Raw genomic sequence first — 14,620 nt, 5'->3', positions numbered from 1 at the left:
CTTTGCTAGCTGAGCTAAACACACCAAATGCTTCCAGCCTCTGCTCATCTCCTCAAAAATGCTTTTGATTATCACTCCTTTTTACTCTGCAGACTCTCTTCACCTGGGTAAATTTTGATTTATCTTTCTTCCACACTCATGACCAGAATAAGAACAAATGGAAGAAATTGCATTCTGTGTTACAAAAAAATAAAAATCAAGAATTTGAATTATGTTTTAGTCAGGTCATAAAAAACAACACCACAATGAATATTGTCTGGATTTGCTATAGTTAAGAAATGTTACCTAAACAATAAGATAAGTAACAGACATAAGCTTGTCACATTAATTAATTTTTCTTTTAAAGCCCATGTTGAGAATCATTCCAGTAATAATATGGAATCAGCCAGCAGTCTGCATACAGATGAAGAAACAAATAGTCCAGAATCTTCAGCAATAAAAGAATTTCATACTGAAAAACACAATTAACATCAGAAAGCTGTCCTGCCATCTGTTCAAAACAAAAGGTATCAAGTGTTCTGGCTGTTAGCAGAAAGCAGGGAGATGCTGTGGATGCTGTGCTTTGGAGGATTACCCTTACAGCTGACAGCAAGGTAAGCTGAAACACGCAAATGCAGAGTGTGTCAGGGTGCAGGGCACCACATGGGCCTTAGCCAACTGCAGGACTGGAGCTGAAATGGAATTCCTGGGCAGACCTTCCCGCACAGAAACCGCCACCCAAGTGAAATTGTCTTTCACGTGCGGCATACCCTGAGCGGAAAGGATCTCCATGGGGCTGAAACTACAAATCCTGGATTGTTTAGGAGGAGCACTCAGCTCCTGAGACTAAACTGCAAACTGCTGCTAACTTATTTATCAGAGAGCTAAAGGGAAAGCAAGCGAAGCGTGCAAAAGCTGACCCTGAGCAGCCTTTTGGGCTGGAGCCGGGCCTGGGCTGCAGAGCCTGTGAGCATCAGGAGAGCTCCCAGTGAGGCCAGTGACAGCGAGGGAGGGCTGCTCTCCATCCCCACCCCAGCTCTGGGCCCTGAGCGCAGCGGGAGCAGCCTCACGCCGCCCAGACCCACTGCTGGCCAGCAGACACCGCACATTATCTGCCTTGCCCTGCAACACAGAGGAAACCCGAGAGGAAGGGAACAAGGAAACCATGCCAGAAGCAGCTCAACCAGCCAAGGAGTCGGGGAACGCAGCAGGGCTACACCACCAGTTCTCTGAGCTAAATAAAAACACAGCACAGGGGAGTGGTTTCTGTTTGCTTTGTGTTGCCCTCCTAGCAATTCATGTAATTTCGGTGTGATTTTACTGATAAGCAACAGCAAGCAAAGGGGACAGACTGCTGTTTTAAGCAGCACACCGTTGTCCCAGCACTGATTTACTGTTTCCCAGGGTCTGCCAAACAGGACACACAAATGCTTCAAGGATGGCTGCTGCTCAGCCTCATCTCCAAACCTTCTGCAGTCAGCTCCCAGAAAAATGTGCCCGACCAAGGAAGCTGGCAGCAGGCTTCTCCCACTTCATCACTTGCTTCAGCAAGGCTTATCTTTCCACACACTGAAAATGGCAGGCCTTGCTGGGGACAAAAGCAATTGCTTAAAGAAAATAACATGGGGAAAAAAGAGAAAGTGATCACATAGAGAGTGCATTGTCCTCATATTTTTTTCCACATAGTTCCACTATCATCACAGGATGACTTCACACAAAGAGAAGGAAATTAAAGAAGATCTCCTATATAACCTCCTTTTTTCACGTATTCGCAATCTCGCAATCAACGTGAACCCAAATACTCTGCAAAAGGAGAAAATGGCATTACCTTTCCAGTCCTTGCCCTATCAGCACCCCAGCAGATATAAATTTACTTTCTTTAAATAGGCACTGCTAGAACAGTGTTTAGAAACAAGCTTCACCTAGTTGTCATGAATTATTAACCAGAAAAAAAAATCTCTCTTGTTCTTTACAGAGTCTTGATTTGCAAGTTTAAAAATCAAACTGACACTTAAACCTCTTGTATAAATACCCAACCTTTAAAAAAATGCTCTGAGCATTATAAATACATTTTTTCATGAATATGAGAACAACAATTCTATAAATAGCTATTCTTCACAGAATTGCTTCGAGACATTGTTTTTACAGACAACAGTAGGAAACTGAAGGAGGTCTTAGCGCCAAACACATTAAAAGTGAAATAAACTCTCCAATCAACTCTGGGTTTCCACTTATTCTTACAAAGTTCATCATTCTTTTTTAGCTTATACAATTAGTTTATGCAAGGGAAGGAACAAGCCAAAGGGCTGCACTGTGTCCTGGCACAGGCGCCGGGTCAGTGTACATCAGGCACAGCCTGCAGCTTCTGGGGGCACTCACTGGCTGCTCAGGGGCAGCAGTTTAAAACAACTCTGCCCTGCCAAGAGATGAACTCACCATCACCCAGCACAGCCTTGCAGGAGCACAGGCAAGACAGGCGTCTCATTAGAAATTAGAAAATACGGTTTCCAGACAGACTCACTCCAAACCCTGCTCCATCTCCCCCAAGAAGCCAACACAGAGAGATAAATAAACACAATCTAACAAAACAGCAAATGGCCTCCTCAGTGTGCCTGCACATTTCATGGCTGCTGTCTCCTCAAGCTATTTTTGCTCTGGTATCTAAACAAAACCAACAGGAACACCCCAAAAACAGCTACCCAACTGGTACACCAGGTTTCTGCAGGCAGAACAATACAAGCACGCATTGAGGTTTTTTGGCAGACGCTCATTCAAAGCCAAAGCTCAAGCACCACCAAGTTCAACACGTTTCCAACAGGGAGCCAGCACAAGCACTTACTTGGTAAGTACTTGAAAATTCACCTCTGTAAGGAGGAGAAACTCCCTCAATCCCCAGTGTTGATACAGTGTTCTACCACACCAACTGCAACACTCCTTCTCTATAGATTTTATCCATAAACCTGAGTACCGAACACGCTGCACCCCAGTGCTCAGGGTGCTGCCCTCTCCCCCTGCGTTTCCTGGAGTTTGCAGCCTCCAGCAGCTGGGAGGCGGCTCTGAGGGGTGGCAGGGATGTGGAACTGGAGCAGGGCAGGGATGAATCAGGCTCCGAGCTTTCCCAAGTGCTCCCAGGCTCAGAGTGAGCTCAGCACACCGGAATGTTTCTCCAAGTGGCCAGGAGGATCAGGAAGAACCTGGTGACGTGGCCCAGCAGGCATGGCAGGGAGCACGTGGCTGCTAAGGAGGAGGAACTCAAAGGGAGCTGCGGCCTCTGGGAATTGCACCACGCACCACAGACAAAATCCTCAAGGTGCAGAAGGCAAGAGAAACCACAAACCAAGTATGAACCACAACAGCATCCCAAATGGATCTTCCTGTCCTTGCCGGGACAATTGTACACCTCACTGGGCATCCCAGCATGAACGAGGCTGGTTTGACCAAATCTTCCATCCAGCTCTCCAAGATTTGTGCCCCAGGGATGAGCCACAGGCCTGTTGTCTTTGCTCTCCAGAAAATACGCTGATAAAATGCTTGTCTGCTGTGCCAGGACTGCACATCACAACCACAGAGAAAAGGAAGAACCACTCTGGAACTGGAAGCTTTTCTCTTACCTTATTTTGATCTGTCCAGTAGAAGAAAAATCCCTGTGGGTCTGTTCTGAGGATAATTGGAGTCACAACAGTGGAGTCCTGGCAGAGAAAGGACAAACAAAAAATCCATGTCAGCACACAGAACACATAATTATGCACAAGCTGCTCTGCCATCCGTGTTAATGAATTGCAACATCTAGAAATTACCCTGAAGGTATCACTAGCAACATGTCACTGAAAGAATTTAGTATCACCTGCCTCATCTCCATTCTTCTGACACAACATATTTCCATTACTGTGGAGACAGCACCTAATAACTGCAGGCTCGTCAGCACGTGGAGTTAACCCAGCAAAGCTGGAAGTGGGTGAAGTTAAACAGGCAAAACACCCTGGATGTCAAACTAGAGCCCCCACAGTACAACACGACAGCTAGGTGTCCACTGCCCACCTTGATCTGACTTCACCTTCAGATATCAACACTAAATACCTCTATAATTTCCTTTTACAAAGGTCGAGTTTGCCTAGAGAACATGGAATAGCATTCTTTGCCTTAAGACTTTTGTCAGTAACATTCCATTAAAATTTATTTTTTTTAATCAAACCATGAAAATTTTGGTAATGGGAATATATCTGTATTCCACTGACTTCCAAACTGTTTGAAAACCTGTCCAGTCTGGTAACATCCACAGCTCAGGTCACTGAAAACCAGGCCCATTTCTCAGCACACTGAGCAAGGCAGCCTTGTTACCTCCCAATCCCTGCCCTCTGGCTGACAGCACTGCCTGACTCAGGAGCCACAAGCTCTAACCCAAGCCTTTCCCACAGCTGGGAGCCCATCACATCTCTCACATCAGGCTGCCCTGGTGCCTGACAACAACTGACACCACTGCAGCCTGCTCCTAACAGGATTTCTCCTCTCTTTCTCATCTGTTTTTCATGGCATCCATAAAGATACTGCTCTCTCAAGACCTCTACCCATTTTTCAAACTTAATTTAGGAGTTATGGAAGGGGCACAGAAGGGAAAAAGACAAGGATACAGACAAATTGCCTAAGCCTCAGCTGCCCCAAAACCCAGGCTAAACACACAGCTTCTCCTCAAAGGATTTCCATTGTTGTCGAGGTGCTACAGGTATTTTACAGCTTTAGCATGCACCTGTTTCCAAAGGAGTAATGTGTGAGGTCAGTCTACATTGCTTTGAGGGAAAAAAAAAGGGCTGTAACAGGTTCAAGTTTAAATCCAACCTATTTCAGTGTGGAGTAGAAGCACAAAGAAAGCTGATGGAAGTGACGCTATTATTAATAAAACAAATGGGAATGTCCCAGGTGGGCCCAAAGCTCTGTCACTGCCCCTTCATTAAAACACAGCTCTTCCCTAAGAGAACAGACATGCAGAATTTGCAGAATCTTATTTCCCCCCCCATTCCTGCCTAATTTTTATCATCCTGTACACCTGAGAGTTGGATACTGTTTGAAGCAACATGCAAATTTGGTTTTAAAATATATCAGACCCTGAAGAAATCTGTATCTGCAAGAACCTAAAAAAGGTTTCTTAGACCTCCCTCCACCATTCAAAAGAAAAAAAAAATCCCTTTTCTGGCAACATAACTCTCCTTTTTTTGCTTATTTCATTGTGTCATATGCAGCCTGTGCATGAAAATGTAAAATGAGGAAAGATAAAGACTAAGTGTCCTTCTGCCTTTGGAAGAGATATGAGGAACTTCAGGGGGAAAGGGAAGGAAGTGATGGGAAACAGACACAAAGCAATTAAGTCTGGGATTAACTAATTCTGCTGGCTCACCATTTCAAACCAAAGTGTGTTTGATGACACACACCTATCAGAGTAACACTTCTGTAGATGTGTAAAATGTTGACTAAAATCAGACTCAAAGCAGAGGATGAGGGGAAAGGACCTTCAATATCTATCAGGTGGCCTAAAGGAAACTTGATCACGCCAGGGTGAGTCCTAGTCTGGGAATCCCTGCTCCAGAAAGCTGTTTGGTTGTGTTGGGGTTTTTGTTTGTTTTTCTAATTAACTCTTCTACTCTGACATCAGGCACAGCACAATTAACGTGCTGATGAACGTGAGAACCCCACACTGCCACAGGGTCCGAGAAGAACTTTGCACATGTATATGTGCTCCATGTGCCTAAGGAACTCCTCCATGCAGCCGGCAGCAGCAATAAAAGCCATGTGCATCATGCTTTATATGTTCTACCAGTTAATTATCACTCCTGTAAAGCCCTGACATCAAATGCCACACTCAGTTCTGGGTGTGGAGGCATGGAAATAAAATTTTTGAGGCAGCTCTGCAAGTCCTTCCACCCACTCCAGAGTAAAGCAGAGTCCTCTGTCACCTGGGACAGGTCTCTTGCTTTTATACCACTCTGCAGAGGCAGGAAACAATCAAAAGGACTCCTGAAAAAACCTTTTGCAATATACATGCAAGAAAAGCAGCAGTTCAAGGCTCTGAAATAGATACTTGCTTCAGCCAACAATTGTCTGGTGCATTTATTTACAAACATTATTGTACTGGTAGGGGAATGGCCGTGGTTTATGACCCATAAGACACACCTGCAGTCATTTATGAGTATCCCAAAGTCCATCAGTTCAGTTTCCTCACCCAAAGAGCTGACCTCCTAACTCTCCTGAACAGACTGACCAACCACACACAGCTCTGAAGAAAAGGGTTATGGACAGAACACAGAGGAGGAGGAAAATTAAAATAACAAACAAAATTTCAAGGACAAACTAATCAGGGGCAGACAGTCATATCTCCCCTAACCCACTCAGATGCAGAAATAAGAATAAAACAGAAAAAATAAAAGTGTGTCGCCCATCTCCAAAGCTGAAATTTCCATGTGTAGTGGGAGAGCAGCCCATATCCTATATCCATCCCTCTGGATATTAACACAGCAGCCCCTTGAGCAGCAGGCCAGACTCCTGGGGCAATTCCAAGCACATAAAATGGTACAGCATGAGATAGCCAAGGCAAAGCCAGCTGTGACCAGAAGGGGTAGAGGGAAAAGAGAAAGGGAGAGTGTCCCAGTCAATGGTGCCAATGCCTGTGGGTTATCAGATTTTTCAATGCCACCCCTGGGTGCTCATGCCAAGCAGTGCCTCGGTTTCCAAGAGACTGCCCCTGCCAATTCCTGGAAAAGTGTACTGAGTATCACACCAGCCTCAGCTTAAGAGAATCATTTCCTTGAAGGGCTTTTAATTTCACCTTTAGAAGTCCTCCACCTTTTTCTTTGCTGACTTCGGGCCAATTCTCTACTTTCCTCCAATTCCACAGCCTCAAAGGAGTAATGTGGCCGTTCTCTCCTGACTCCATTAAGTTGCCTCCTAATTGGCTGCTCAGCCTCAGACCCTGCATTAGCAATATTCATTGTTTTATACTTGGAAACAAAGAGGTTGCAACTTTTATGCCCTGAAAGTGCCACAAGGAGCTGTGGGATTCTCAGCAGCCAGGCACAGCAGAACACAGGCACAGAGGATCAATGGACCATAATTAAATGGCTGCTTCAAGGTCTGATTTTAAGAGTGGGGCCCTCAGATTACGTGTGACACCAGTGAGCAAAAAGTGCCACCTCCATTCCTTTGCTGCTGGCCAGTAAAGACCATCACACAAAGATAATTAGTGAAGAGGTGAAACTTGGGTTTAGCTCCTTTCTGACCATATTTATCAGAGCACCACCATGGTCTGGCTGTGCTCAAGGTGGAACCTTTTGCTCCAGGACCATGAGCTTGTGTTTTAATAAATCACATATAGGTAATGATATTTCTTACAAACAGCTGCAGTCAAAATTCACATCAACAGATTCTCAAAAGAAAAGCAGAGCAGACTCTGTCCTCAGCTCTTCTGACAGATGGGGCTCATGACACTGCCTTATTAAGGCTGGCTGTTCTTTCCTGGGTTTGCCTCAGATTTTCAGAGACACTGTAACATCCCCAAATAGAACCTGAAAACTTTTACACATCATTATTTCACTTGCTTGAATCTTCTGGAAAAATTTCTACCAAACTGCTTTGAAACACAAAGCTAAGAAGCAGGGACTCTTTGTGGCAGAGGCAGAATATTCTTGAACATTTCTTTCACTTTGGCCAAAGGGCCTCAAATCTGGTTGAGCAAAGGTGCAGGACCTGGGGACAGCCCCCAAGAAGAGCTCTCTTGCCACCCCACAAGTCGGGTGGATTCCAGGCCTGGGGAAGCAGAGAAGGAGCAAAGGAGAAGGGACAGCAGAACTCCAGTTTGCACAGGGTCAGCAGACACCTTAGCTGAGAATTCCATAATACCCTGAGTGCACTCACAGTGGAACTCAACAGGATCACCCAGACAATCAGAACTAAGAACTTCCTCGGGCTGACAGCTGAACTGCAAGTGACAGGGAGAAAGTTCCCAGCCCATTTGCAGTGAAGCCCTGAAATAACCTGGAAGGGTAAAGATGGAATAATCTGGAAGGGCAGAGGAACAAAACCTGCCACAAGTGAACAGGCTGCAAAGAACAAAGCGCTGGGGAACATGAGTGCTGGAAGGACAAAACAAAACCAAGCTGGAATTCATCTCACAGAAGCGTAAAATGAAATTCCACTTGTTCAACAGGAAGATGCAAGAAGATATCCTTCACTAGTAGAGTTGTTAAACCCTGGAGAAACTTTGGTGATGGCACCACAGGACAGAAATCGTCGTTCTGCTGCTCAAACACTGCAAGTTTCCAAGATCTGCCTCGAGTGGGATTTCTCAGAAGTCTGTCCCACCCCAACCCATCTCTGAGGATACCCTCACACTCAAGCTAATGATTCCGTTACCGCATTTTTTTGCAGGAGTCCCTAAATGCTGCACGCTGAACACTCAAGAAAGACAGAATAAAGGGAGAACTTGAGAGCAAAGGCAGTGAAATGCCAAGCAGGAAGATTTTCACCATGGCCAGAGAGCTCTTGTGTGATGCTGAGAAAATAATTTAAACCAGTCTGCTCATCAGCATAAATGCTGCCTTCTGATTTTGAGAGAACACTGGAATTACATTCCCACATTTCATTTTCTAATTTTCAGAGATGCTGAGCTCGAATTCATCTGAAATCACTGGGGAGGCATTCTGAACATCTGACAGTGTGGCACTGCAGGCTGAAAATTAGGTCCAAGGTACCTAATCACAGATTAAAAATTAGGAGATTTTAATGTTGGTCTTTTTTTGGATCTACAACAGAGTAACTGGAAACTGGAAAAATCTGTCATTTAATGGGCCTTGTGAAAACAAATTTAAAAGTGCTTATGAAGCATTTACTTTCTAATAGATCAAAGACTGCGTAGTTCGAAATAGACTGCAAGAGTTAATTGTGTGTTAACTATTTCACTCCAGGTTTTGTTAAAAAAACCAAAACAGTCTTGAGCATTCAAACACTGAAGTGAGGAAAGCACACAGCGCACAACCCAAATTCCCCGTGAACTTCCCTCTCCCACAGAATGCTCACTTAGGAGCTGTTTTCTGGTTTTCACTTTCCCATGTATCCACCAGCACTGCGAAGGGCTCCAAAACTCCACTAAGAGATGACATCTGACTTGAACATCAGAAGTTCCCAGACAGGCATTTAACCCATCTGCAGCAGATCCAAATCTTATTTCCCCCCACGCTGAAGTTATAAAGAACTTTCCAACAGAGTTAACCAAGTTCAGGCTCTCCAATTTACTAAATATTAACTCTTTACAATTGTAAATTCAATCTCCTGTGTTGCAAAAGACCAAAACGACAAGTCACACTCATTCAGATAAAATGCTTTTAAATAGCCCAGAGCTGATACTTGTTTACTACATAAAGATTAGCAACAAAGAAGAAACAACAAAAACTCTGGAATGCTGGACTTGACCTCTTCACACCAGACTGAAAGTGTTCACAAAAAAATAAACTCTTCAGCTTATTGTTTTAGTTTTATACACACAGAACAATGGTTTCTCATTTTTCATGTCCTCACTAATGTACTGGAGTGGCAGGCTTGAGCACAGTTTAAAAACAAACAAAAAAAGGCAGGGGGGAAAAAAGTTACTTAAAATAACTCCTGAAAAATTCCAAGTTGCTTATTCATTTCATCTCGGCTTATCCACAGTAAAGATGCTCTGATGTTATGTTTGCTTGGAAGGTTAAAGGGGATACTCTTGATAGTCTTCTTGAAAACATTCTAAACAGATAAAGAAGCCTGCAAATCTCCAGAGCGTTCACTCTGAGCTCAAAAATGCTTTATTGAGACAAAGTGCTCTAAGAGAAAGGCATTAAAAAGAACTTAAAAGACGATTTTGCTGCTCACCTGGGGAACTTCTGTAGCCACTAAGCAATGCTACCAGTCAGGAGGTTTGCTGCAGTAAGCCAGTGCTTAGAAAAAAACATGTGGCTAAAAAACTGCAATCCTGGCCCTCAATTTAGGTAGAATTCACCTTAGCAATACACTTCACTTAAAAGTGAAAGTAAATAGTGTGAGCCACAGAGAGATCAGTCAAAATCTTTATGCAAAGTACATATTATCACTAGGGAAGATAAGAAAGCCTTTAAAGCAAGAAATGAAAACAGACCTATTTTTGAACATACACCATCATATTAACTTGCTACAGTGTGCCAATTACAGCTCTCAGGAAATATCAGCTCAGCTGTGCTCTGGCTGTTGAGCTACTTAAGGACTCGGTTATGCCTATCTTGTTCCCACTGCAGGCCAGACAAAAACAAGGGAAGAAGTCAGCCAGGACAGATTTCAGCCCTCACTACAGATAATTCCAGGGAGAAGTTGCTCTTTATATCCAAGTTGCCTTACCCTTCTCAGCCTAGCAACACATTCTGCTACATTAAACTCTGACCAAAACAGTTTTACCTGTGAACTTAATTACATTTATTTATTAAATGACTTGAAACTCCTGTCAGGAGAAGCTGCTATAGCCACAGCAGAGGGGATGCAGCCAGTCCTTCCCCCTCTCTCAGCTCTCTCTAGGAATACAAGAGCACAGCTGTTCAAAGCCAGAGCAGCAGCCAGGAGGCTCAGAGCCTCACCCAGCAGTCAGGGAGAAGCAGCTCCAGAGGCCCAACTCCAGGAACAACTTGGGGAAGCTCAGCCGAGCTTATTGTCTGACCAGGCACACACATGGACACAGCCACAAGAAAGACCAAAGCAACCAGCCACATTTATCTCTCACAGATTCCAAGAGCAGCTATTTCTGCTCAGTGCCTTGTGAATCCCAAACTACACACCAAGAGCAAGAGATCCTTCTGAAATTTGCTTTCTGACCTGGAACACTGTCACAGAATACAACACAAACAGTGCGAGGAGAAGCACAGTTACAGGACAACAATGAACTGTTTGACTTCAGTGCTTCACACCCTGATCCCAAATGGAATTTGTGAACAGTATTAGGCATTGGATGGGGGGAGCAGTATTACATCCAAGCCCAAGGCATGAATGACTTGTCATGCAAAGCCAGACCCTTTCAATTGATCCTAGTGCTTTCTCCATTTAGAAACTGAAGCTGGTCTGCAGAGGAGATGGAATTCCAAGCCTCCCACCTGCCTGTCTGCCATCTGGGGTGGCTGATGTGACCTCCCTCCCCTGCACTTGACCAAGCTCAGGCCCAGCATTCCCCTTTCCAGCTGCACCGTCCCCACAGGGCAGGGGCAGCAGGCACTGGATGAGGCTCACGGGGACCTGTGGCAGATCTCAGTGCTGCTCCTCAGAGAGGGGTTCATGAGAATTGCCAGTACCACACCTGCTGTCAGCACCTCAGGTACTGACCAGGCACAGAGCTCCCAGAGGCTCAGGATGGGAGCTCCATACACAGACTGGTTCTCACATCTGCACCACCACAGCTTTTGTCAGGCTGCTCTGCACACCTCGCCACAGTCTCCTCCTCAAAGCTGGCAAACACACTCTGTGATGCTACTCCACGCAACACAGAACTCCTTCCACACCTCTTGTTTAAATGCTTGCAGCATTCCAGTTTAAAAATTCTCAGTGGTTTAAAGCTCAGCTAGGAAAACTTGGCTTTGGGCTGAAACTTGGTACAAGTGGTAAGAATTCACAACAACCACTTCTGCTTTGTGAAATGCAAAGCAAAGTCAGTAGGACCATCTTTAAACTGCAACCCAAAACAGCAGGGAGGGGAACAGCAAGGAGAGGACAGAGGCTGCCCCAGTGCACAGGCGACGTGAAAGAACTGAACTCCCACTCACACACAGTGAAAAGAAATGGTGCATAACAAACATCAGTGAGTGAGCCAGGGGAGACTCCCTTCCCTTGAAACCTTGGACTTAGTGGGGCTTCCACTGCCGAGAACACTACAGGCAAGACAGGAGGGCTGAGGGGTGGGAAATGTGCAGAAATGCACTCAATGCACGGCCCACAATGAGTTAATTCCAGAATTCTTCATCACAGTGCATCTAAAAAGGCATCAGCTTGCACAGGGCTGCCAGTGAAAGCACTCACTGAACACAACAGGACTCAACTCAGTCACACATTCCCAGTAACACCTGTGGACTGCTGAGTGGCACCTTTAACCCAAAATACAGGTCTTTCTCCACAATTGAGCCATGTTTTATTGGTGCAGCCTTCAGGTTTACAATTTTAAATCTTTTTACCAACTAGCTTGTAGCAGGCAGGTTATCCAGTGAACATCCAGTGTGCATGGAGAACACCTCTTCATCTTTTAATTCTACCTATACAACTACTATTTGGGAAATAATAGCCCTCTAACAACTTAAACTGTTGGCTGATGGCTTAGGCTTTCAGTCTGGAGACTCAAATCATGGTCAACTCGACCTCTGCATGCACACGCGGAAATTCCTTGGTAAGTTACCAAAAATAAAACAATAAGTGCAAATGACAAGGCTGCCTTTTCCTACCCTAAGGAAAATGTCAACCAAAAGAAAAAGTTCTCATTCAAGCCTAGTTCCTGAACATGCAGAACCTGTATCAAGCCACTGTTGGGTACTGCGGACAAGGTCAGTTTGCTGAGCCTTTCAAAAACGTGTCCGCTTATTACTGTAAATAAAACTTCACACCACAAGCTGTTTGGTTTCTGATGTTCTCTTTCTCCTTGAGAGTGTTTATCACAGGTTTACAGGGGTCAGGCTCACACATTTGGCAGCCGGACTGGCTGAAAGCAGCGGCAAAAGAGCGAGATATAGCAAGCCAAGAACAGTGGTTCCACATGAACTGCTCCTTCTCCCTCACTGCTGTCCCTCCAGTTGTTGCTGTGGACGTCTGTAGCACAGCCAAGCTCACAGCAAACACAAACAAGAGCTCTGTAACAACTCAGTCTCAACAATTCTCCTGGCATTCAGACTGCCTGTCCTCTTTCCCAACCATTTCGCCGCCTCAGCTCGAGTCTCCCCGATGCCTCTGTGCCCCCGGACAGCACTCAGACTTTCTGGGGCACCTGCTCCTCCGTGCACTACTGAGACACAAACAGCCACTGCTGGACTGCCGGAGCAAGAGCCAGCAGCGGACTCATCCTGCTCTCCTTCTCGGCAGGCTTTGAAAATGACAGCTCTGCCGCTTAGCTCTCCTTTCCTCCGAAACCGTCCCGGGCACAGCCAGCATGCCAAGGAAGATATCCCAGCTGCCCAGCAGCCGCTCTACCAAAGGTGAGGTGGAAACCACACGCCTTTCCTAGGTGAGGCGATACAAACGCGAAGGGCTGGGAAGCAGCAAGCAGCAAAGGGAAAGCAGATGTGATGGCGAGGCAAGTCTCATGCCCCAACGAGCCAAAAAAGGAGTGTTTTCTGCGGAGGAAGTAAGGTGACCAAGGGCACCCGAACTGGGAGAACACATCAGGGCTTGTCAACACCACCGGAACGGGAGACACAGCGAGAGGAGCAGGAGCCAGAAGGAAAAGGAGAGGCTGGGAGGAGGAGACGGGAGATGGAACGAAAAGAACAGGCTGAAACAACTATGTAATGAGGACAGAGGTGGCAACGCGCACACCGAACCGCGGGAGGCGGGAGAGGAAGACGCTCGCCAAAGGAGCCAGCCCAACACAGCCCGCACCGGCCAAGCGCGACCGCACAGGACAGCCCCGGCAGAAAGTTTGCCCGGCATTCAGCCGCCGCTTCAACACGGCCGCTCGGCTCTGCTCGGCAGGGGACACCCGGCGGGGACACCTCCGTGGCCGCCCCGCACCGAGCCGGCCAGGGCCCGCCGCCCTCCCGCCCGATCGCCCCGCAGGGGTAAGCGGCGGCTACTCACATCGTCCCACTTGACGAATTTGACGCCTTTCTTGAGGGTTTCGGAGACGCAGACGGGCTTGAGCTGCAGAGCGTGCACCCCTGGCTGTGCCCCGGCCATCTGCACCGCATGGACGCGCTGGCTGTGCCCCGGCGCGGAGGAGCCGCGGGAAGCGGCCGCTGCAGGAGGGACGCCGGAAACCCGGCGGAGAGGCCGGCAGAGGCGCCGGCAGCGGGCAGGGAGGCGGCCGCCCCGGCGGCGAGGGCGAGAGGCTTCACTGGCGCTGGCCCAAGGAGCTGGCGCGGCAGCGGCCGGGGCGAGCCATGCGGCGGCACATCCTCTATATACCGCCGGCCCGCCCGCTCCTCTCACACACGCGCACGCACGCAGGGCACGGAGCCGCGGCGCTGCCCGCTCCGCTCCCTCCCTCGCCGCCGCTCCTCCTCCCGCCCCGCCAGGCTCGGCCCCCGAGGTTCCCCCGCGCCCAGGGCAGCGCCGGCGGCGCCGCGGCGCCACCTCCCGGCAGCCAGCAGCGCCCGGCCCTGCCGCGCAGCGCGGCCCCTCCGGCCGGGAGACGGCGGCGGAGGGACAGGCACCCCGCTCCGTCCCTCCCTGCCTGCCTCCGCGGGACGGCTGCGGCGCCGCTCCGAAATTCCCAGCGAGGGAGCCTGCGTGAGTGGCCGTGCGACTCGTCCCGCTGAGAGATGCGGCCAGGAGCGCTGAATCTCACAATGGTTGGCGTTGGAAGGGATCGCTGGAGATGACCCAGCCCAGCATCCCCCCTCCAAGGCAGGAGGAACGTGTCCTGGTGGGTTTGGGATGTCTCCAGAGAGGGAGACCCCACAGCCTCTCTAGG

The 14,620-nt window shown here is 47.6% G+C and overlaps 1 protein-coding gene across 3 annotated transcripts in view; it reads right to left on the bottom strand.

The window, feature by feature from the left end:
• The window catches only part of PLCB1 (phospholipase C beta 1), a 317,819-nt gene extending 303,612 nt beyond the window's left edge, over nucleotides 1-14,207 (bottom strand). For all 3 annotated transcript variants that reach the window (XM_038131492.1, XM_038131493.1, XM_038131494.1), the window contains exons 1-2: nucleotides 13,786-14,207; nucleotides 3,591-3,668 (exon numbers count right to left, since the gene is read on the bottom strand). In XM_038131492.1, coding sequence (XP_037987420.1) covers nucleotides 3,591-3,668; nucleotides 13,786-13,884 — 177 coding nt within the window. In that variant the 5' untranslated portion in view covers nucleotides 13,885-14,207. The remainder of the gene's footprint in view (nucleotides 1-3,590; nucleotides 3,669-13,785) is intronic.
• Between the last annotated feature and the right edge of the window lie 413 nt (nucleotides 14,208-14,620).

The sequence above is a fragment of the Motacilla alba genome, chromosome 3, assembly GCF_015832195.1.
Source record: "Motacilla alba alba isolate MOTALB_02 chromosome 3, Motacilla_alba_V1.0_pri, whole genome shotgun sequence".
Taxonomy (NCBI): Eukaryota; Metazoa; Chordata; class Aves; order Passeriformes; family Motacillidae; genus Motacilla; species Motacilla alba.
Note: the sequence above shows the minus strand (reverse complement) of the source record. Positions and strands in the feature narration are given on the sequence as shown.